The sequence below is a fragment of the Malaclemys terrapin genome, chromosome 12, assembly GCF_027887155.1.
Source record: "Malaclemys terrapin pileata isolate rMalTer1 chromosome 12, rMalTer1.hap1, whole genome shotgun sequence".
Classification (NCBI taxonomy): domain Eukaryota; kingdom Metazoa; phylum Chordata; order Testudines; family Emydidae; genus Malaclemys; species Malaclemys terrapin.
Genome location: NC_071516.1, coordinates 7,305,498 through 7,329,468, shown reverse-complemented (window position 1 = coordinate 7,329,468; position 23,971 = coordinate 7,305,498). Strand labels below are relative to the sequence as shown.

The window sequence follows — 23,971 nt, the reverse complement described above, 5'->3', positions numbered from 1 at the left end:
TCTGCAAACCGAACAGCAACAAGCCACTGGTGCTTCAGGGAAAATGCTGCTGCAAAATTATTTTTTATTCGGGAACATGAGCTTACCTGCAGTGGAGATTTGAGAATTGTGGACCTCTCAGATTTTGATTTGATCCTCTCTTTTGGCTTTGGTTCTTTTCCTGCACTGAGAAATTTCATGGTGGCTGCAGCATGTTTGAGAATGCAGTCGTTACTGCAGTACACAGAATCAGGCTGAGCCACATTAGAACAGCCAGGACCAATGCACTTTGATGCACCAGGAGCTTCCATTACCTGAAGATTGAAGCACAGCAAGTTCCATTTTTTAACTAAAAAACGGTATATAACCAGTGATGAGGACTTATGTAACGGCATTTAGCTAGTGCGTCTTAAAAGCATAACACGATTTTTCAATCAATATCAGATTCCAGAGTGAACTACTGACACTATCCCATATCCAACTCTGCTGGCCTAAGGAGTTCATGCTTGCAAATTCAACACAAAACCAAAATATTTATATAATCATTAAAATATAAATAAGCCATAAGAAGGTCCATTTCATTTATATTTATTAAACAGAAAAGTACCACCGGCTTTAACACCTATTTCTCCTGGAGTTATTGATATCTAAAATGGAAAAGACCTACTGCATTAACCAGGCTGTCTCCCCAATAAGGCAGAATTGTTTTCTGCAGCACATTTTTCTATAGTTTTATCCAGTCTTATTTACAAGTTCCAAGTGACAGGACTACTCCCACTTCCCTAGGGAAACTCCACCACACCCTAATACTTACTTCCCACTGTCAGGATAGATATTTCCCAATACTCACTCTAAATTTTCTCTCTTAGTTTCACCATAGTGTTTTACATGTAAATAAATCCTCTTCCTCCTCAGTGTTAACATATACCAAGAACAGATGCCTCAGAAATATGATAGATCAGGTAACATCCTTAAAAGCCTACAAATATTTGATCATTGTGAGGTATAAGGAAAGGAATTTAAGTTTTTCTTCCTCTGTTTTCCCCTTTGTAAAATTAGGATAACATCAATTATCTGTGCTTGCAAAGCACTCTTATATCTAAAGATGAGAAAAGTGATGTGACAAAATGGAAATATCCTGGACAAACCTTATGGAAATAATATAAACTTTACTGAATTACATTAAACTTTATTAAATTAGGTTTAATATCTTTGGGATCCATTATATTAAAAATGCAATTGTATATGTGTTATTATGAAATTGTATGCAACTCCTTTAGGGGGATGGAGATGCTAATATAATTCCTCTGGTTATCAGTCCTTTTGAAGCCATACCCTAGATAGGTTTTGCATAAACTAATTCAAAATGGATTCTCCAGTGACTATCCAAAAATCCTTTCTTTGTCTGTTAAACAGACTCGGTTTAGACAGGCTCAGGGCCTCCTTCTTGTTCCAGCAAACAGACAGGATCCTGGTCCACAGAGGGCCCCAAAGGACTGGGCCTACTAAAGTCCCATAAGACTGTGTGCTTGTTCTGAGCTGAAGCTGTGATGAATTTGAAACCACAAGGAAACCCCTTGAGTGGGGCTTTGAAGAACTATTCCTGCCAGAGACCACATATGGGTTGGGGAGATCTCTGAGGTAAGCTTATTACCATCTCCATAGGTTCATTTGTTGTTTTTAATGTTTTCTTTGTGTGCCTTTAACCTTAAGAATAAAATAGGTATGCACAGGAAGTACTGTGTGTTGCCTTATAACTGTGGGCAATTACTTGGTTATTAGTCTCTGATAAAAAGTAAGCAGGCCTGCTTAGGCAGAGTCTTTTGCTGGGATATCGCAGTATAGTCAGGGGACTGTGTGCCTGGAAATACACTGAGGTCAGATGGGAGTGGACACAGGTCACCACTCAAGAGAGATAACAGGTAGGGAGCTGGAAGCCTGAGATGAGTGCCCTTGCTGGGCCAGAGGGGAAATACCAGTGCAGCTACCCTGAGCTGACACACTATACTATTAATTTCTGTTGGCTTCTTCTTGCCTCTCCTCATTTTGTCAAAATGTTTCGGGTAATGTGACCACAACACAATGTAAGATTCTACGCAAAGTCACAACAAAGTGAAGGAGGGGAAGAAAGAGAGAGAAACTATTAGCTCTGCACATGCAATCCAAAATTGCACTGGCCTTTTTCACTACCCTATCATGTTACAAACTCTTGCATTAACTTGTATGTTCTCCAACTGAGTCATAGTTTGTCATTTTCTCCCCTAGTTCCTCATCTCTCTAAAGCCCTTCCTTTTATATCTCAGTCCTCACTGGTTGCTCCCTCTTCCTGATCATTAGTGAAGATGTTAAATAAGAACAGGCCTAATACCCAATATTGCAATACTCCATTAGACAGCTCTCCCCAACTCAATATATTGTAGTTTATAATTAATATTTGTTTTCAATCCGCATGATAGTGTTGCTACGCAGACCAATTTCAATTAAGATTTACTGAGACACAAGTAGTGCTTATCTAAAATACAAATACCATAAAATTTATTTTGTAGAGATAAATATTGTTCTTCAAGATAATTCTCTACAAATGCCCATGTTCACATCTGATTATGTCCACATACAGCGGGAGAAAAATATTACAAGAATTAATACATAAGTGCTTCCTAGGAGGCACCTTACATTTTAAATATCTAACAAGTCCAGTTGTAGTGTGTCACAAATAACTATTAAAGGCCCAATCCTGCACCACTGAAGTCAGTGGTGAAAAATCCATTTTTTCAATGGTATAGGATCAGGGTATAAGCACCAAGCTTTCCTGAATGTCATGGCATTTTGATTAAAGTATTAATTAGCTGCGATGTTTGTTACAAGAATTTGAATTATTTAAAATAAACAATCTGTAGAATACAGCTCAAAATACAATGCATGAAAAATGCTACTGAAATAATGTTACTCTTCTTAAGTGGTAATGGCCATCTTGTTGACATCTTTTCAGTGTTCCTGAAAATTCAACCTTAAAGTAGGATTCTACTCTGAGGAGTGATAATAAGTGATTGTGAGGTTCCAAGTTTATTTCCTATAATTATTTCTGTATCAAGTGTGTTCCGTGTACAATTAAATCCCCCCCACCAATGCTTGTTTTATAAACTCTACTTTCACTCAAGTCAAATTGGAGTTATTCCTCTTCACGCATCATCAACAGTACTAAAAGCTTTGCATGCCAAATTAGACTTTTAGTACAACCCCACTGTTGTCAAATCATGCCCACACTGAAGCCTGTGCAACTTATTACACAGGGTTTATTTTGACACAAAAATTAACACATCCGACACTGAATGCACGAGGATCAGGTCTGTTGAGTAAGAAGGTGTCACTTTTGCATACTCATCCTTTACAGTAGAGACTAACCGAAAGAAAGTTTGGGAAAAGAATTTAATAGTATATAAAAGTTAGTGGGTGGGTGAATGGCAAAACTTCCATTTACTTCAATAGAGCCAAGATTTCACCCATTACCCTCTGTTTGCCAGAAGCTGGGACTGGATGACAGGGGATTGATCACTTGATGATTACCTGTTCTGTTCATTCCCTCTTGGGCACCTGGCATTGGCAACTGTCGGAAGACACTGGGCTAGATGGACTTTTGGTCTGACCCAGTATGGCCGTTCTTATGTTCACTATTTACACTAAAATTATCTGTGAAACTATTTCTAAATTTTACAAAACATTGGGGTACCATTAAAAGCAATTAAATATCACTGTCCTAAAAATGAGGCACCCCTCAAAATGTAGTCACAGGAAAAATTCTACTGAATTTTCTCTGCCATGGTTCACAAACGAAACTGGGCTTTGAATAAAAAAAACCACGTTTAAAGAAGATACGAAATGTCGACATTAAAGAATCATGATGTTTTCCATAACTCCCCCCAGCTTTTCCAATAGATTAAAAGGACAGCACAGGAGAATACACATATATACTGACTTATAACACTGAAATATAAAATGAAGAATTGCTAATGGTAAGATTAAGAGCTTAATAAGAGCTGTGATAGCTATATTTTTAATGATTTGTAATTAAGGATAGTGAATGAGTACAAATGAGGTAACACTTAGGTCAAGGTCCTGTTGCCATACTTGTGGTTTTGCCAATTCTTCTTTTACACAGACTTGGTCATCTGTTTAAAATGATGTTATTGCTGACAGAACCAAATTAACGTGTCGCACAGGAAGTTTTGGGCTGAAAATAGACAACAAGAAGCCCTTTTTCTGGTAAGACACAGGTCAGGGTGACAAAAAAACACCATGACATTGTAACTGAAAAACCACCAGAAAAAAATGCAGAAGTTGGGTAACTGAAGCCTGTGCATGCCCAATGTATGGGTTACCTAAAACTAGGGAGGTCAAGCGATTAAAAAAATTAATCACGATTAATCTTGAGATTAAAAAAAATTAATTGCAATTAATCGCAGTTTTAATCTCATGTTAAACAACATTAGAATACCATTTATTTAAATATTTTTGGGGTTTCTATATTTTCAAATACAGGGTCAGGGCTTGGGGCTCTGGGCTTCAGCACCTTCCCCCTAGAAAGCTAGTGGACTGAAGCTTCAGCCCCCGCACCACCAATGCCTCCCAACACACCCACAGGTATACAATTAACACGTTAAAAAAAATTAACGCATTAATTTTGCTTTCAGTTAATCGCAGGCATTAACTGCAATTAATTGACAGCCCTACCTAAAACCCAAAGGGTTTGTGTGTTAAGAAATAAACTGGATAAAGATTTAGTAATCTATAATATAGAAATGTATAAGAGACCCATGTGAACATGGGACCAAACAGGAGAAAAACTGGAAAAGAGACTGAAGGACTAGACCAGGAGATAAGAGAAGGCGACGATTATCATGGAAGAACTTCCTGGTGCCCTGGAATGTGGTAACTTGGGCCCATTAAACAATTCCATCTTATCTGTTATTATTTGTCTGGAATAAATGCATGTTCAGACACTATAAATGACAATAATTCCATCTAAAATTGTATAAATAAAGGCAAAAATTGATTAAAGCTGAAATTTGGTTGGACCTGTCACTGTTTCCCAATTTTTATGCCCAACACAAAATTAAATATCAGCATATGGGAAATGATATATTAAAAACTTTTTTAGTATTTTATGTTAAATCTGCACACATATATTGAAGATAACTGTAATTTTAAATTTGTTAGAATATATCTGAAAAAGATTTTTTTTTTTTATTTACAAGTATTTTGCTGAAAATGTCACTCCAAAGTCTACAAGCATTGTGCCAATGGCGGGCTTCAACATAAACAGCTCTGATGCTAGCCAACATTTATAGGAAATGGTATTCCTGTCCAACCATTAAAATGCACACAAACCCATAAAATAAATTATTGCAGTGTGCGGTCAGCAAGAATGTAAGATTTTTTTTTTTTTAAACTTGCTAAAAAGAGAAATAAAGTACAGATGACAGTCAAGGAGGATGCCTGTGCTTGCAAATACTAAAATAGCACCAGCAGCAGAAAGGTCAATTACTATGGCATTAAAAGGTTTAAACTAGTTTAAATTCAAGCTAAGAGGCTTTTTGCTTGCATTTAGAATGGCATACAGACTAGCTAATATAAACAAAGTTCCTGTAATAATTGTATGTAGAAACTGGCAAGAATTTGGAAGGATTTTTTTTAAATTAATTATATTTTCAGAGTCATTTTAAAAAAAATAAAGTTTATCAATCCCCCTTTTCTGTGTATGAAGAGCTTCAAGAAATAAGGTCAAAACACAATGTCAAAGATTGGCTGGAAGTACACAGGACAGCTTGAATGTGTAAAGGCACACAAGTTTGCCAATAATAACTGGACACCTACAGTGAAAAATAAAATAATTGATAGTTATTAGAAAAAGGCAATTTTAAAATAAAGACATGCCAATTTCAGAATTTTAAGGGTCTTTATGAAAGAACGGGAATTCAGCCAGTGTCTTGATTACCCAAATAAAAGAATAACAGATGCATACACATGATTAGGGTATTTTCCTTATCCTGATGTGTATGATTTGAAAATTTCAGTCCTTCAAAAATTAAAAAAATATATCCTAATGATTGTGACATTCCACTCATTCAGTTCTGGATCAAAATCTTTACTTATAAATCAGAAAGATACAAACAGCAAATATCTTGAAAACAAAAATTTAGCAGCTTTGTTTTATATAAAAATATGTTGCAGCCCATAGATAAACTAATGCCTCAACACATTCAATAGAACAAGAGACAACAACTAAAATACTTACAGGTTGAAATATCTTGAGTTTTTTCTTTCCACTTGGATTTGCAGCTTTTTCAATCCTACCCTTTATTCCTTGATCCTCACTGGACTTTTGTTCGACTGTTCCTACACTTGTGAGCTCTGTGCCATCCACGTTTACATGCCTTGATTTAGTTTCTTGCTGATCTGTTTCTGAAACTGTCTCATCCTGCCCCTGCAGAATGGTGCAATTTGGGCAGATATAGTCCTCCCCATTCCTTTCCAATAGTCGCCCACGAGCCTCAGAAATCCCCACACAGTCACCATGAAACCATTCCTCACACCTATCACAACAAATCATAAACCTGAAAATAAAGAACAAGTGATTAAAAAATAAAATACTGAAAAACTCAAAAACAAAAAAGTCCTTGTAATTTTGTCAGGAAGCCGGTTGCTTCGTATAACTGATTTTTTATTAGCTTACCCTATTACTTACATCCCCATGAAGTTGCAACAGAAAAAACATTTTTATAGACACCTGGCAATGAAATCTTTGGTAGTAGGCTTATTTCCTGTGGAGGATTCTCTATTACTTGTACAGTATTTTTAGACAATACTTTGCATATGTATATAGCCCACCTGTTATTATGAGGCTGGTGACAGATACAGTACAGTGTATTTGGGTCATAAATCTCAGACTCTGATTTGCTTTTTGTGAACTCTTCAGATTCTTCATCTTTGATCTCTTTTGTTGCCAGGGCAGGTTTTATTTCCTTCTTAACCTGAAGATCTTCAGTATGTTCCTCAGGCACAATTACTTGATTTCCAGTCTCAGTACAATCAGTAGACTCAGGTTCTTGTTTGACAGGCAGCTCAGTCTTAACTTGATTTCCTGCCTGGACATCAACTGTTTCTGTAGGATTTTGTTCTAGGTGTTTTTTCCTGAGGCGGTTCTGTATCTCTTTCAATGTCAATTCTGCAGGTTTTTGTTCAATGCGTTTGTTTCTTAGACGATTTTGTAGTTCTTTCAGCGTCAATCCATCACTATCACTATCAGAGGTATCATCATCATCATCATTTTTTGCACCCCTGCTTTCCAAGACTGGCTGATCCTTATTGTCTTTAGAGTCACTCTTCCGAGTGCCAGGTTTTATATCTGGAGTGCTCTCCACACTGCCTTCAGAGGCAGTCTCCACATCTGTAACCGGACAGGATGCTGGTTCACTTGAATCTTCAAGAGCAGTAGGAACATTCTTTCTACCTCTACGTCTTACTGTTGTAAGAAATTCTTCCACTCTTTCAGTACGCTTGGGTTGCCGTCCGCTACGCCGGAGGGACAGGCTTTGTTGCTGCTGTGGTTGTTGTTCACTAGTGTCCACATCAACATCTCCTGCCCCTTCTCGTTTGGCAATTGTAGTCCTTCGAAATCCCCATGTTTTCTTGAACTCCTTACTTGTGGGCTTGATAGCTTTTTGTTCGTCCTCATTGCTTTGCTCACCTTTATCATCCAAAACTGATGCTAAAAATAAAAGTAAAATTATGAAACTGATACTTCCTCATTTAGGATCACAGCTGACACTTTTTTTTTTTTTCCTAACAAAGCTTTCAAAATGCCATTATGTTTTCTTTGTGAGAGTAGATATATACACACGTTAAATGTTGTATGCTAGATGATTACTTAATAGCTCTGAACACAACAAAGAACACACTTTTTCTCAAAGTTCCTATTGGCTGTGATTTTAGTGATCGCTGTCAATCTAATTAAGCAATATGCAATTCCCCACTTCAATTTTTGATCATAATGAAAATTAAGCCACCCTTCCTGTTCACATGACAACTACACTCTAGTGTTCCACCTCACAGCAGAAGTAGTTTACTGTCCCATCTAACACTAAGTCAACATAATCCAGAAGCTAGGAATTGCTCATGCAGTGCATCCCCTTTTTTCCTAGATGCTTATAATATTCCAAGCTCTTGCTGGCCTGGTATAACACAAGCCAAAATAGAGAAAGAACAGGTTAAAGACTATTTAGATACGTTAGATATATTCAAGTCAGCAGGGCCTGATGAAATTCATCCTAGAATACTTAAGGAACTAGCTGAAGCAAGCTTGGAATGCTAGCAATTATCTTTAAGAACTTATGGAGGATGGGTGAAGTCCCAGCGGACTGGAAAACAGTAAACACCGTACCTATCTTTTAAAAGGGGAACAAAGAAGACCTGGGGAATTATACAGCTGTCAGCCTAAATTAAATACCTGGAAAGAAACTGGGACAAATTATTAAACAAATAATTTCCCTAGAAGATGATAGGGTTATAAGAAATAGCCAGCATGGATTTGTGAAAGCCAAACTAATCTGCAGCAAGAGAGTTTTACATTAGATATTGGGAAAATCTTTTTAAGTATATGAATAATTAAACACTAGAATAGGCTTCCAAAGGAGGTTGTAGAGTTCACATCACTGGAGGTTGTGGAATTCATGTCACTGGCGGTTTTAAAGAACAGGTTAAACAAACCGTTAGCTAGTAAGATCTAGATTTACTTGGTCCTGCCTCAGTGCAGGAGAGCTGGACTTGATGGCTTCTCGAGATCCCTTCCAGCCTACATTTCTCTCTCTCGCCTCATCTCCCCCCATTTATTTAGGATGTTTTAACAAGTTTCCAATCAGTACCATGTAAATATCAGGAAAAAAAACAATCATTATAAAAGCTTGCTTTTGTTTAGAGAGATATTATACAGGAATATAACCATCAGATCTTTCTATTTAACAGGGTGTTACCATATTACAGAGTGAGCATCACAACACCTATAATTTGTTGTTTCTAGTGATTTTATTAAATTGAATGAAATCACTATACACACTTAACAAACCAAGCATGTCTATCAAATGTTAATATTCAAAAAAACTGGACAGGTGTGCTGGTTTAGAAGTGGGCTGTAGTCCACGAAAGCTTATGCTCTAATAAATTTGTTAGTCTCTAAGATGCCACAAGTACTCCTGTTCTTCTTTTTGCAGGTCAATGTACTCTGAGTAATGAATAAAAGGTAAGCAAATACTTATCTGTCCTCTCTATTTTCCTGGGCATGTAATGGGTATGTTAACTTTTTCATAACCACAACCTTCCATATTTATTTTTAACCATTTCTCTATGATTGGACTATTTTTCTTTTTCCAGTGAGAGGCTACCAATATTCGAGCAAGTAACTAGCAGATGAGAAATTAATTCTTCATTTCTTCTTGTGTGACCAGTTCTGCTAGGAAGCCTCCTAGGAGGATTACCACGGGATCATAAATATCCACCAACTATGGTATTTAGTTATGGACTGCATCCCAATATTCTCTAGTGACTGGATATGACCACCACATACGCCTAGGGAGGCTGTGGAATCTCAGTCATTGGAGGTTTTTTTACGTACAGGTTAGACAAACACCAGTTAGGAATGATCTAGTTATTACTTAGTCCTGCCTTGAGTGCAGGGGACTGGACGACCTCTCAAGGTCCCTCCCAGTCCTAGATTTCTATGATATATGTATAAAATCTTTTCTTTCATCTCAGTGTGTATGTGTGTATATATATATATATATATATATATATATATTCCAATTCCAACCTGATTGGTGCCAGGTACTACTGATACAGTATCTTACAGAAATTTTCTTATATTGTGCAACAGACTGAGGTTGCTGGACCCCTTTTACTCTGGGGTAATTTGTCTACCCAGATCCTTTTCCCACGGTGTCATATACAGCAATTTTTTTCCTTAGGAAAGTTGTCTGCAAAGATCAATATAAATTATAAAGTTTCCTAATTGACCAAATGCTACCACATCTATTAAAGTTAGCTTTCTATATAAAACAGGTTTTCTAGAAAAGTGAGAAACATAATTTCTGACTTTAAAGTACTGGTACCAGGGGAGAGTGGGCCAATTAAAACTACTTTTGACCTCTAAATAACTTAGAAAAGTTTGTTTTACCGAATAGCTGGCCAACTGTATGTTACAAGGCTCTCCCAATCTCTCAGGTTGGTGATTTGCGTTAAAATCTGGATATCTGCAATGGGTGTCACTGGTGAGGGGAAAGAACTTATCTCTAGTTCTATCCCAAACCCATACAATAGCATTTGCTAAAGGATGTGAGTACATTTCTGGAAGGAGTGATTTATTATTAATCCATGGTAGTCTAGCAATGTTTATAATGCAGCAATTTTCTTGTTCAATAAACCAGCCCTATATTTCTCTGATTTTATAACCTAAATCTTTTAAAAACAATGTGTGACATCCTGGCCCCATTGAAGTAAAGGAAAAAAACTCCCATTGATTTCAACAGAGTCAGGATTTCACAAAAGGTCTCCTACATGCCAAGAGGATGCTGCACCACCATGCCTTAAAGCCACTCCAAAAGACTACAATAATATTTTAATCAGTTTTTCTTTTAAAACAGAGGTTTTTATTTTAATTTGAATCAATGGTTTTTATTTTCAACAATAAAGTCAGAAAAATATATCAGGTGTTTCTGAGACTTTTAAATTACACTTTAAATGAATCTGAAAAGATAAAATAGATTGAATCATTTGATGGCAGTATCATCCCTTCTTATCTTTGATAGGCTCTTCATAGCAGGAACTCCCGCTTTCTATGCATTTGTACAGTGCCTAGCATAACAGACCTCCATCTTGGTTAGGGCTTCTAGGCGCTACCATAACAAAAAAAAACACTAATATGTCTTAAGGCAGCAGAAAACCTAGAGCCAAATCCTTGATAAAAACCCAAAGTCATGAATGTGATAGCAGCTCCAATCTAGCTTTTTCGTGCATGTGAAATGAATTAAAGACATCACAGAACAGAGACTTACAACACCATTAACCTAAAGATAAAAGATGAATAACTAGTGATCAGATAATTCTTCATCCCACCTATCTTCACATAGCCACTAAAAGGAGTGATGCTATCTGCCAAAGAACATCAACTTTTTTCTCTTTTTGAAGTGCCCGACTAATGTTCTGGGAACTCTACGAAAAACAACCAGCAAAACTCAATAGCTTAAAGAAACAAAACAAACAAACAAAAAAAAGAAAACTATAAATGATCATTCATCTCCCAAAACAAATTACATCACTTTTACAACTAATTAGCTTTAACACAATCAACTGCCATCCACACTGAATCTAGGCAAGCCTAAGAAAACAGTATCATCTGGTAGAATGCACTGAAGATCCCCAAATCCAGAGTCTGGCAGAACAAAAGATGATTAAGGTGAAGTCAAGGACTCCTCAAAGGCCCAGCTGCTAACCATCGCTGTCTGAACCAGCAGGTTGTTAGGTTCAAGCCTGTCAGCAAATCGCAATTGCTGCAGTATTACATGAGGAGAAAGGCAGTTTTGCAAGCAATTAAATGCAAGTCACAAGTCAATAACATTTAAAAACAAAAAACAAAACACCTTACCTGTTATGACCAAATCTCTCCCCAATCAACCAGTGAATTAGAATTTGGATGTACTTATATGTGTATGTCTACTAGCATTATAAATCCCTTAGGGCAGTGACCATGTCTCACTCTCTTGTTTTGTACAGTTAACATCACATTGATGGGGATTTGACACTTAATCTCATATCCTTCATAGAGATAGTATGATAGGATTATGGCATAACTATGATGTATTTTATAAAAGATATGTCATGTGAGATCTCATTGTAAAGGTTATAATTTACTGAATACAATTATCCTATTTGTATGCATGTTTCATTTTGGTATCTGAAGTTAGGAATATTGTCTATGTATCTATTACAAACGTGTTTACACCTGGGGAATGCCCACTATGCAAAAGTCTAGATGGCTGGGCTGGAAACGGCCCATTCCCATTCAAGTCAATGGACCATTAAGAAGAAGAATAGGTCTTAGAAGAAGCTAATCTCCCACCAGGGAGACCAAGGTTTCCTGAGGACAGTACAAACAGCCTCCAGGTCATGGCTGTTATGACACTACAGGGGCATGTAACCAGATCACATGGTACTGGACTCCATCTTGGAATACCAGTGTTTTTCCCACTGAAAGACGTAACCAAGCTTGAAGACAAAGGATTCCCACCATATAAAAAAGCTATTTAAGGCAGGGGAGTGACATCATCGTGCTTCTTCACTGACTCCCCGCCCAAAGGAGACTCTTGGAAACACCTGAGGAACAAGGACTGAACTGGGGAGAAGTGCTGGACCCAGGCTAGAGGGGTTTCTAGCCTGTGAAAGGAATACCTGGGTTCTTAAGCTGCAAGCAAGTGCAGCTTGCCCCTTAAGAGCCTGCAGCCAGCTTAAATCAACATTTACAGTAAGAGTTTGCTACTCATATCCAATCTCTTTAGTATATTAAGCTTAGATTGTGTTTTTGTTTATTTGCTAGGTAACTTGCTTTGATCTGTTTGCTATTCCTTATAATCACTCAAAATCATCTTTTGAAGTTAATAAATTTGCTTTTGCTTCATCACAGACCAGTGTGTGGGAGTTATGCCTTGGGGAAAAAAGCTCTTGTATATTTTCTTTTCACACTGAGGGAGGGGGCAAATTTCATGGGCTTACACTGTACAGATCACTGTGCAGTGCAAGATGGTATAATTTTGGGTTTACAGTCGGGGGGGGGGGGGGGGTGTTCTTGAGCAGCTGGGCAGTTCCTTAGCTATAGCCGCTACATGCAGAACTGATCACGGCAGCCTGTAAGTTCTGCAGCTAGCTGTGTGTGTATGCTGGTGAAAGAGCAAGCTTGGAGAGCTTGGCATCTTATTACAGCACCATAGTGTGAAAAGGAGCCCAGGCTGGTGGGTATGGGGGGCTCAGTGGTACCCCAGTTGCAGGTGGCACCCTGGGGGGAACCCATCACAGGGGCTCCTAAATAAAAATATTCTTTATATTCTTAAAAGTGAATCCACACATTAACATATTGTACTCCTCCTCAGAGATAATTTGAGTAAATAGTGCAAAAACTTCTTTTGGTTAAGAAACACACTGATTGGATATGTTAGCGAGATTTCTGCTCAATATAAAGGAAGAAAACGGACTTACCAGGAGAACGGTTTTCCATGTTACCAAGACTGGATTCAGATTCAAGTGCCACAGACCGTGCACTTACAACTTGTTCCATAATAGGGACACCACCATTCCCAAAGTGCAACTCTAAAAATAAACGTAAGACTCAGAATTGAATTGCTTTGACCTGGAGATTCTGTTGCATCTATTAATAACAAGAGATTTAATGTAGAAAAATCTGTCACAGTGTAAAATTATGAGTATCCAAACATGTAGGTAATTAATTTTTGACCCCAAATGAATACCAGAAACAAAAAGATCTCAAATTTACTCAAAGTGGTAAACTGTACGACACATTTTTGGATATAGGAGGCACATGCACTACTAACTTGATTCCGAATTTTTGCAAATTGCTTAACAAAATAAGAATAAAAGCTGAGGTATATAACTCAACTACTCAAAATAACCTATGCTATCAACTATTTTAAATGTTTCATTTAAAGGAACACAGTTGAGGATGCTTAATCCTAAACTTCAGGTATTACAAAACTAAAGCTTTTAGGACTTAAAGTTAAAAATATACACATACATATATACATATACATATATACATATATGGATCTGAACTTGAAAAGTATGTCTCAACGCAAAAGTAATTTATTGATACAGTTAAAAGTGCCAGAATACAGAAGTAGAACTAAATGACACTGTACATTTTAATTATAGTGTCACTACCATGACACTTTGAAAACTTCCACAAATACATACCAAATAAGTTATAATGGAATGGTCACTCTCAGTGTTGTTAAGACTCCAGAATTTACAAGATGACATGTAAGCCTTGCAAGACAATACACTGGATGTAATTATTCCCCCAGTTACAATCAAATCCCAATTATTGTTTCCAACAATCTTGTCTAATAATAGTCGCGTATAAAAATGTGCGTACGGTGGAACCAGAATACTGAATTATAAACATGTTTCCTTGTTTTTCATACCAAAACCTGACTCTTGTACAAGTACCCAGAGTTGTGAAAATGCAAGTGGATTGTCTAGAAGCCTCCAGCTACCTTAGTCCATAAGCAGCTATGAATATTTTATAAGACCCTATTAAATTAAAATATAAAAGTAGGAACCATGTCAGCTGAAAAGAAAAATAAATTAAACTCCCAGAAGATTATTCAGATTTGGGGTGAGGAAATGCAGAATGGTAATTTATTTCTAGCATCCCTGGCTAGCACCTATAACTTTATCAATACCTCACGGAGTTCATAAATACACACAAAATGAAAAATTTAAATTAAAACATTATTTTCTAAAATGAATTATTACTCAAGCAAACTATGACTTTCTCTTGAACTCTGAAATGAGGATGAACTGTTACTGAAGTCTACAAACTATGCCAACATATGGAACATATTAAAAACAAAAACAAAAAACAGAAGACAAAAAATATTCAGGAACAGATTCTCCACTTTGATAAAGAGGAGAGAGGTGGCTGCTGTAACCTAGGGTACATCTACACTACAGCGGGGAGTTGATTTAAGATACGCAAATTCAGCTACGTGAATAGCGTAGCTGAATTCGACATATTGCAGCCGACTTACCCCGTTGTGAGGACGGCGGCAAAATCGACTTCTGCCGCTTTTTGTCGGCGGCGCTTACTACCACCTCTGCTGGTGGAGTTAGAGCGCCGATTCGGGGATCGATTGTCGCGTCCCGACGGGACGCGATAAATCGATCCCCGAGAGGTCGATTTCTACCCGCCGATTCAGGCGGGTAGTATAGACCAGACCCTAGTTATGGTTCCCTGACCCTCAGTTGTTCATTCTCAGGAGAATTAGAGCAAGAGAAGGGCTACTTAGTTTCTCTAACTTCTGCCACTGTAAAAGGCTCAGGATCAGGCATAGTTCAGTTCCACCATGCACCTGCCTTGCCCACTACATGCCCTAACACATTCCCTCCCTTCCCTTACATCTTTCTACCAGTAGAGAGTAACCCTCCACAAAGGGAACTGTCACCAGCTATCTCTAGCTATTTTAAAAGCCAATTTAAATTACCATGGCTAACAGAAACTCATGTTGACAGATGGAGTTTCCCTGGGTAAGCTGTTGACCCTTGACTTAGTGGTTCTTTTTGGCATGTCATAGAAAAGGGGAGGACGACAATTTCAAAGGTAGAAAAAAACATCGTCTCAGAGTCCAGAATGGGGCAGATGCTTTCTTCTGGAAAATTTTGCTCAAGGCAGCAGGCAAAGCAGCACAGAATTGGCCTAATAGCCAATTTTGAGAAATGCATTCAGGGGCATTGCTGGGTCACATAGAACTGGAAGTTGGATCTTCTTGTCTTGGCATTTTGTTTGCAGAGAGATCCCATCTTGAACTCCAATCTTTCTTATCAACAGAAAAAAAGAGCAGTAGAGACTCCATTCTGCTGGTTCTGTTTTGTGCCTACTTAGCCAATCAGATGCTGTATTTAGATTCGACTTGATATGCAGGGCCCAAATATATTACATATTATTGCTGCCCCGGAACAGGAGGGACCTTTCTTCTTGGTGCAAACGTCATGACCTGGTCTTCTGTTCATATAGTGTTGTCTGTCATTATTAGGATATGTTAAAGTTTCGTTTATTTGTGCAGCACAAGGAAAGCTAATCAAATGTCTCAGAGCTCTAGCCAGGTCATCATCTTCATCATTTCTTTCTGGGACTATCTCCCCAAAGTGATGTGAAAGATGTGCTCCCCCAACAAAAAGTGTTCTTTCCATCCATAATAAACACAGTTCTATCCAATTCATCATTTGGGTGTCCAGTCACAAATCACCAGGCTAGATGAACATGTCCTTAGGGGCATTCTATTTGCAAAGGGGGTGAAGAACATCTGATGGAAAGGTTGGCAAGAATCTTTGAAGTGGATGTATAAGAAATATTGCCAGCTCAGCAGATCTAACAAATCAGATTACCTAGCAAACTCGATAATATTTTGAAAGCTAGAGGCTGTTCTCAGACATGGCATATAACTTCCTTTATTTTGTTCTCTCCCTCTGGGAAGAAACATCCTTTGAAGTTTGGTTTTGAGAGTGACTTCAAAGTTCTGAATGGTTTGAGTGGGATTAAGCAGATTTTTTTCTTAATTCACCATGAATCCCCTTACTTAGAATAATAAATGAACCATAAAACTGATGTCCTGTTCTGCCCTGTCTCTAAAGGATGCTCTTATCAGGATGCAAATTTTTTTCTAAGGGCTTGTATAGACACACTCATTATAGTAGCATAATTAAAACTGTACAACCCCTATAATGTGGACACAGTTATAGCAGTGTAAAGGTGGCTTATACCAGTACAGATCATTCCCGTAAGAGAAGGAGAATAAGTTATAACAGTAAGACTGCATCCACATTAGCGCTTATACAGATAGGTAAAACCAACCAACCAACTACACCCCTAACCAAAATAGTTATACTGGTACAAAACCTGCGTTAAGTCCAGACCTAAAGAGTTTCCATCCAAACAAGTCGTACATTTCTGTGAATACTGTTAGAGAGTAATTAAGGTCAAAGTATAGGGCCCTCTATTGGAAATGTTTCTGACCACATAAGCACATGGTTTGCCAGAGTGATGGTCTGATCATGATAGGTAGGCAAATCTTCGAGACTGATAGACGTTAGGAAGCTGATCTGAAAAACAGCTGTCAAAGTGGACTTTAATATTTTTATTTTGAATTCTGATACTTGTAATGATTTCTGCAAGTTCTTCAATACAAGGATCATTTTTAAGCCCCTTATATGGAGACTAGGAAGGTAAATACATCTCTATAGCTTTGGTAGTAGTTTGTTAGCTGCCATCTTCTGGCTGTGCTTTACTAAGCTCTGAGAGCCAGACTGAATATTTCCAACATTTGTCATCCCTCCTGGCTGAGGATCAGAGATGCCTGCTCAAGAGTCCGATCTCCTCAGATGGAAGAAGAGGACAAGTAAAGCATTATTGTGGTTGGTGAAGGGTTGTCTAGAGAAGATGTGCTAGACATTTCACCTCATGATCTGTTCAACTGCCATCTAATTCAGTCACTCTCTCATCTGTATGAGAAGAAACCTGGAGAGGACTCTCTCTGAAGATCCTTCTCTTCTGGCATTTGGCCAACAGGAACATTGTCTTGTCCCTGTACTCAGTTTCGAAGACTCCTTTATCGAGAGATTCCTCAAAACAGACAATTTGTACTCTCTTCCTCCCCTCCCCGGTATAATTTGAGGACACTATCAGATGTTAGGACATCTCCCTTCAATACCCTGGGTCAATAAGTAACTTCTTACTATTATTACTTGTCCTGGGATTCTTCTGGATCCAAATCAGATGAAACCTAAGTAGTCTTAATAGAAAACCTCTTGTATCAGGAATGCCAGAATTCTGTACAATGTGAGATTTCGTGAACCCAAATTCAGCTCAGACAAGTCCAGGATGGGGTGGAAATATCCTATTTTCTTTTTCATCATGAAGAATCTCTATCAAAAGCAAGTAATCTTTCTTCTGGAAAAGACAATGGCCCCTTGGATAAGTTTCACCATGCTGTCCAGAACTGCCTGTCACTTCTTGCGATCGCAATGGGGAGGCAATGAAAAGAAGTTAAGAGGAAGGTATTCCTGAAAATTTTAAAGGAGGTCCGTCTCATCAATTTTAAGAGTCCAGGAGAAGAAAGTGTCTAATGGACTAGATTAGTTACTTCTAGGATGCCTTCTCTAGATGGTGTTTGGGAAGTATTTTCATTCCTCAGTGGAGTTGAATGAGTGAAGGAATGAAAGGACTGATTGTTTTAGTAATGCTGGTAGTTAGTAATTCAGCAAAAGCTATTACACATTCTCTGTAGAGGAGTCTCACTACTGGGACTGGTTATGTATAATCTTGTTCAGGTCGGAAGAATTTCTCAAAGCCTTATCAACAAATTCTCTGAAAAAAAGTTCAACACACTGAAAGGAACTCAAATAAGGCTGGTCCTTGATGTGGTCTCTGTGTCAAGGCTTCCAAGTTGTATGTTGAGCCAGAGAAGAGTTCTGGCAAATAACCTGGAAATGTCACAAGCTGAACTGTAGGGTAAAGCTAGTGTTGATGTGAGAGACACAGCTTCTTAGAATCCCTCTCCAGGTCTGAGAGAACAGCACGAAGCGAGACAGAAATAACATACAAGCATGAGGCAACTTTATCAGGATCCAAAATAAAGAACAATTTGAGCATAAGTCACTAAAACCAGGAAGCATACGTGCTGCTGCATTTCAAACAAGTTTCATGCAGTGTGAATGCCTTGCTAAGAAGGAATAATAAATACATTTTGTGATCAGTAGTATATGTGTTGTTGTACAGTCAACACAGGATAAATCTTCCACAAATCGGTAAAATGAAACACTATTTTCATACACTTTCCTTGGAAAGGTTATGGAATTTTATCTTGTCTGACTAATGAATTTTACACTATTAACACATCTGAGCCACAACTAAATTTTAAAACCATTGTTAAACTCTGTTCCATACATGGAACTTAAGTCAATTGTCTCTAGACTGAGAGCAGCAGCTCCATAGGATCCAATTTTGCATTTCTTTCACAAGTATCTAATGCACTATAACAAAACTGAATCATACAATTTATCCTATTTTCATTTTATGGTGATTGCTGAAGAAACTGAACAAATTCCCAATAGCTTCCGATATATACCCACAATTCCAATAGCTAGTATATGAGGGGCTTAGACATGCTAGCAGGTTATTTTAGATCTCACTATTTTTACATCTTGCAATGTGCAGTCCTGATGAGATGGTTCCTGTTTTAAGTAGTGTACCAGCATATGCTACACTTGTAACACGTCAGGTATGAACCCCTCCAGAGTTAGCCCATGACAAAATGGTGCCATGCATTTGTCTACTTAAACTAAAAACTGATCGTCTGTGAAGTTCTCTTTTTAAAAAAATATGCTACCATTTATAAAGTAATTAACAAAGCTAAAATAGGGAACTTTTCAAATCCACATAACAGTGTTTGAAAACATAGCATTTACAAGATTCTCTATAAGACAACTTCAGTGGGATTGTACTGTTGATATAACCATCAAGCTAGTGCACGCTTGAGCATCACTGAAGTGGGAAATGGCTAATAAGAATGCTGCAGTAGAATTAAAAAAAATAATGAATTTTAAGCTAATAGTAAGGTACTAAAAATGCTGAATCACCTTTCATGCCCAGCTATTGGAGCATTCACAAATCATTTCTAACCTTGATGGAATTTTGTTAAGCTCTTTGGAAGATCATGTTTAAAAACAACATTACATATTTATTTTTTAGTTTTAAGCATCTTATGTAGCAATAAGATAATTTTAAAATATTAGAAAACTTTAAACTGATATTAGTAAGAAATTGAAAATCAAAGCAGTTACGATGCAACAGATCAAACAATATTTTACATATGTGTTTACCTTGGAAGATGAAGAAATGTTAAGAGTACAGCAGAGGAAATCCAAATTCTGAGATTTAAATTCCAGATAAAACTTAAAAAAATAGGAAGATTCTTCAATGTCCTCTATATGCTTTACCTGACACAGCATTAGAGGTTGGGATGGTTTCTCCCTGTAGATCTAAATGAAAGGGAGAGCAAGAAGAGGGCAGCAGTCGTCGATCAGAGTCATTCAGCATAATCCCTAAAGCACATGCTGAATTTGATAATTCAGAAGTGCATGGTTCATCTTGATGACAATCCAAAGACTCAGATATCAATCCTCCAGTTGTAGGCTCCTGAAAGGAAAAAAAAAAATTAAAAGTTTATATAGTTTTATTAATTTACTTTACCATTCTGTATTACACAATTCCAATAGGTCAGACAACACAAACAGGTCAATTGTAGGTAATGCTTTAAATTGCTACGAAGTTCTCATTATTAAAAAATAAGTCTGTAAATTGAGATAGTTTTGGTAAGAAAACAGAAAGTAAAAGGCAAAGTGCATCTGTAACACTTGAAAGCAACCTTCACATTTTGTTTCTTCATCAGTTTTTCCTCAGGAAATGGACTGAAACAGGAAGGAGTATTATCGTAAAGGGGAAAAAATAGTATCAAAGCTCCACTGTTAAGATTGATCTTTCAGCTCCATAAGGAATGTTGCTTGTATACTGATAAATTTGTTCGGAAGCCATTAAGATTTTCATAGCACAACAGTGTACTAAATAGGAATTTAACAAAACAAGTTAACTCTAATAATAGTATTTAATAGCTCAGCAAGAGTGAAATTAAAATATATAACCTATATTTAGATGTTTCTAACAGTACTGAAAATACAGAAAAATTATCCTATTTTAAAAAAAAAACTTAAGCGAAGTTTAACATCACTAATTGAAGCTAACAATCCTAGATAAATCTGATTAACACCAGCTTTACTCCTACAAATTTTCCCTACAGCCAGATATAGATACACCTCTACCTCGATATAACGTGACCCGATATAACACAAATTCGGATATAACGTGCTAAAGCAGTGCGGGGGGGGGGGGGGGCGCACTGTGCACTCCGGTGGATCAAAGCAAGTTCAATATAACGCAGTTTCACCTCTAACGCGGTAACATTTTTTGGCTCCCGAGGACAGCGTTATATCGAGGTAGAGGTGTATCTAATTGTGAGTTACCAGTTAGCGGAAGGTTAAATTTTCTATTCTTTCACTTTCTCTTGGTCTTGTACTGTGTTTTCAAGACAGAGTTTAAAGAGACTCAGTCAAGCCAACATACCCTAACTGCTAAAAGAATGTATTTTTGTGTGTCATCCTTTATATCAAATATTTTACACTATAAAGTGTTTTAAAACAAGTCAAATGCAATTTTACAGTAAAAAAGTAGGCCTGGTCTACACTAAAAAAGTTTTACCAGTATAACTATATTGGCAAGGAGTGTGATTTTTTTCATTGCCATAGTTATGCACGTTCAGATGCAATTATACTGATTTAGGTCACTTTTAACCGGTATAATTTATTTCACTTTGCCAAATCAGAATATACTATACAGTTTAACTATGCTATCATAGCTAGAGCGGCAAAATTTGTAAGTGTGGACAAGACCATCGCTTCAAAGATTTAAAAACTAGAAATTAGTTAGTGGTTTAAAAGTAGGGAAGATTAAGAGTTCCAGATGAAGCTCCACAAGTGAGAAATTTTCCCTATGGTCATGTGCACTCTACAAAGATTCCCAAACCTGAACAGTTTTCAAAATCTATCCTTGAATATTTTTCAAGAAACATGGTTTTATCAGCAGGTACAGCCTGCATGAATGGGGCAAAACTTTTTTTAAATGCTTCATGAAAACCAGACTAGGCCAAAGAAAGGCTGACAACAACAATTTGTTAAGAGATCTCCCTCTACCACAGCAGCTAACTCTGCTGGCAAATCTTTTTCAAGAGTATTTCAGAATCAGGAACTTACTTTACAACAGGAACAAAGCTAACTGTACAGAAGTACAGAAAAGCCTATCCCAATTGGAGTACAACGAGCAGGCTTGGGAACAGGAGGCAGGATAGAACCAATAAAGAAAGTGAGTTTTGAATTGAACTTGAAGAAAAGCCAGTGACAGAGAAAAAAAAGGTAACATGATTCCATTTCTTGGAACAAACAATGATTTAGGAGCAATTGCAAGAGGAATTGCAACAGTAAAGGTAAAACGTGATTAAAACATGAACAAGGATTTCAGCGTGATAAGGATAAATTCTGGTAATGTACCAGAGGTGGAGATAGGCAAATGTAAGGACAAATTAAGATATACAATCCTATATGTTCCAACACATCCTCCCTACAATTTATTTGTTCAACTCAAACTGTCTAAGTTCACAAACCCCAGAGTCTTAAAGCATATTTGCTATTTTTAACTACTTGTTACTATTTGGGAAATTATCTCCACATTCTCCCCAGTGCCATTACATTTTCCAAATGAAAATAGAAATTTGCCTTTCTTCTCAGCTGTTACATGAAATAGTAAAGCAATCCAAACAATTTTTCTACCACTGACAGCAACAGATAAACTAATGCTGCATGTGGACAAATTCAGGTTATTCCCTGCTTTCTAAATACTTCTCATGTACATTTCAAATCTTCTAAAAACAAAACAAACAAAAAACCCAGAGTGGTATAACCTAATTTTGAGAACCCTATTACTGTTTATTAAGGCATTGGGTACCTGCACTAATTTGCACTTTGCTTCATTGTCTGAATCAGTGGCTATATCCAAGGAGTCAGTGGTAGATGGCTGAAGAGAGTCTGAATTTAAAGTGCCTTCTTCCACGATGTTGCTCCGTAATAACCGCTCAATCTCCCTGTTCAGAATTTCCAATTCATCACACATCACGCAATTCTAAGAGATATACCTGAAGGAAGAGGGAAAGTCAGCTAATCACTACTTGTTCAATTCTAATAAAATAGCCTACTATTCTTATATAACATATGCCACTGAAAAAAAACTAAAAATTAAATATATTTGCCCTAACATATCTTATTTGAATCTTTCAGCTTGTAACATACTACTGACTCCAGAATGTCCTCTGCTGATTGTGCAAATAAATCCAGTTTACTATTTTTGTGCGATCAACCAGAGTCCAAAGACTATATATGGAAAATAATCTTCAATATATTTAATCTTGAGGAACAGATCTGATATTACCAATGCATACCCAACACTGCAGCTGGTATTTTCTCAGGTTAGGGAACATTCTGATGTTGAATAGATATGGGGTTCTCAACCTCTCTCTTTCTGAAGCCCCCCGCCAACATGCTATAAAAACTCCATTGCCAAGCTGTGCCACAACAACTTGTTTTCTGCATATAAAAGCGAGGACCGGCTTTAGGGGGCACAAACAGGGAAATTACCTGGGGCTCCATGCCACAGGGAAAACTGCAAAGCTAAGTTGCTCAGGCTTTGGCTTCAGCCCTGGGTGGCAGGGCTCAGGGCCCCAGGCTTCAGCCCCATGCGGTGGGGTTTTGGCTTTCTGCCCTGGGCCCCAATGAGTCTAACACTGGCCCTGCTTGGAGGACCCTCTGAAACCTGCTCACGGCCCCCGCAGAGGTCCCTGACCCCTGGCTGAGAACCACTGGAATAGATCATATTTTGCAATTTGTTATAATTTTACTCCACCCAGTGGCAAGATTGCAAACTGCATTTTAAACAGGGAGTTTTAATTTAACATGACCATTTCAAAACACCTTGAGAATGGAGGTTGTTCACAACTCTGAACAAAATGTTATGATTGTTCTTTCAAAAGTTTATAACTGAACATTGACTTAATACAGCTTTGAAACTTTAATATGCAGAAGAAAAATGCTTCCATTTACCAGACCAACAAATTTTAAGTGAACATAAGATGATGTCTCTCTCTCTTTTTCCATTCTATAGCTTTGGGGGCTTAGAGGGTGGGAAGGTGAGTAGGATGTGTTTGTTTTGTTCTTGGTTTGTCTGTATGGTTAGGTATTTGGGTTTTGATTTATTTTTAAATATTTGATTTGTGGGAAACCTAGGTTGAAGAAGTGAGTTTTATATTTTATTTTGAATACTCTGAAGATTATAGTCAATCAAATCTCTTCCAGAAGAGAGGTCCAAAGTCATGGACTGGTTAGAGAAAGCTCTGTCTATTGCATACATAAATCTCACTTTTGAGATCAACCATTCCACTGTACCAGTCAAATATAGCTGTCATGGGAAACCAAAGTCACCTATACTGCATCTACACTGGACAGT

The 23,971-nt window shown here is 37.4% G+C and overlaps 1 protein-coding gene across 4 annotated transcripts in view; it reads right to left on the bottom strand.

Moving 5' to 3' along the window:
• The window catches only part of DIDO1 (death inducer-obliterator 1), an 88,315-nt gene that overhangs the window by 46,031 nt on the left and 18,313 nt on the right, over window positions 1-23,971 (bottom strand). For 2 of the 4 annotated variants that reach the window (XM_054046417.1, XM_054046420.1), the window contains exons 2-7: window positions 22,421-22,607; window positions 19,807-20,005; window positions 13,273-13,383; window positions 6,865-7,744; window positions 6,272-6,590; window positions 87-293 (exon numbers count right to left, since the gene is read on the bottom strand). In XM_054046417.1, coding sequence (XP_053902392.1) covers window positions 87-293; window positions 6,272-6,590; window positions 6,865-7,744; window positions 13,273-13,383; window positions 19,807-20,005; window positions 22,421-22,585 — 1,881 coding nt within the window. In that variant the 5' untranslated portion in view covers window positions 22,586-22,607. Of the gene's footprint in view, window positions 1-86; window positions 294-6,271; window positions 6,591-6,864; window positions 7,745-13,272; window positions 13,384-19,689; window positions 20,006-22,420; window positions 22,608-23,971 lie in introns of those variants that run through there. The other 2 variants (XM_054046418.1, XM_054046419.1) reach the window with 2 other exon arrangements.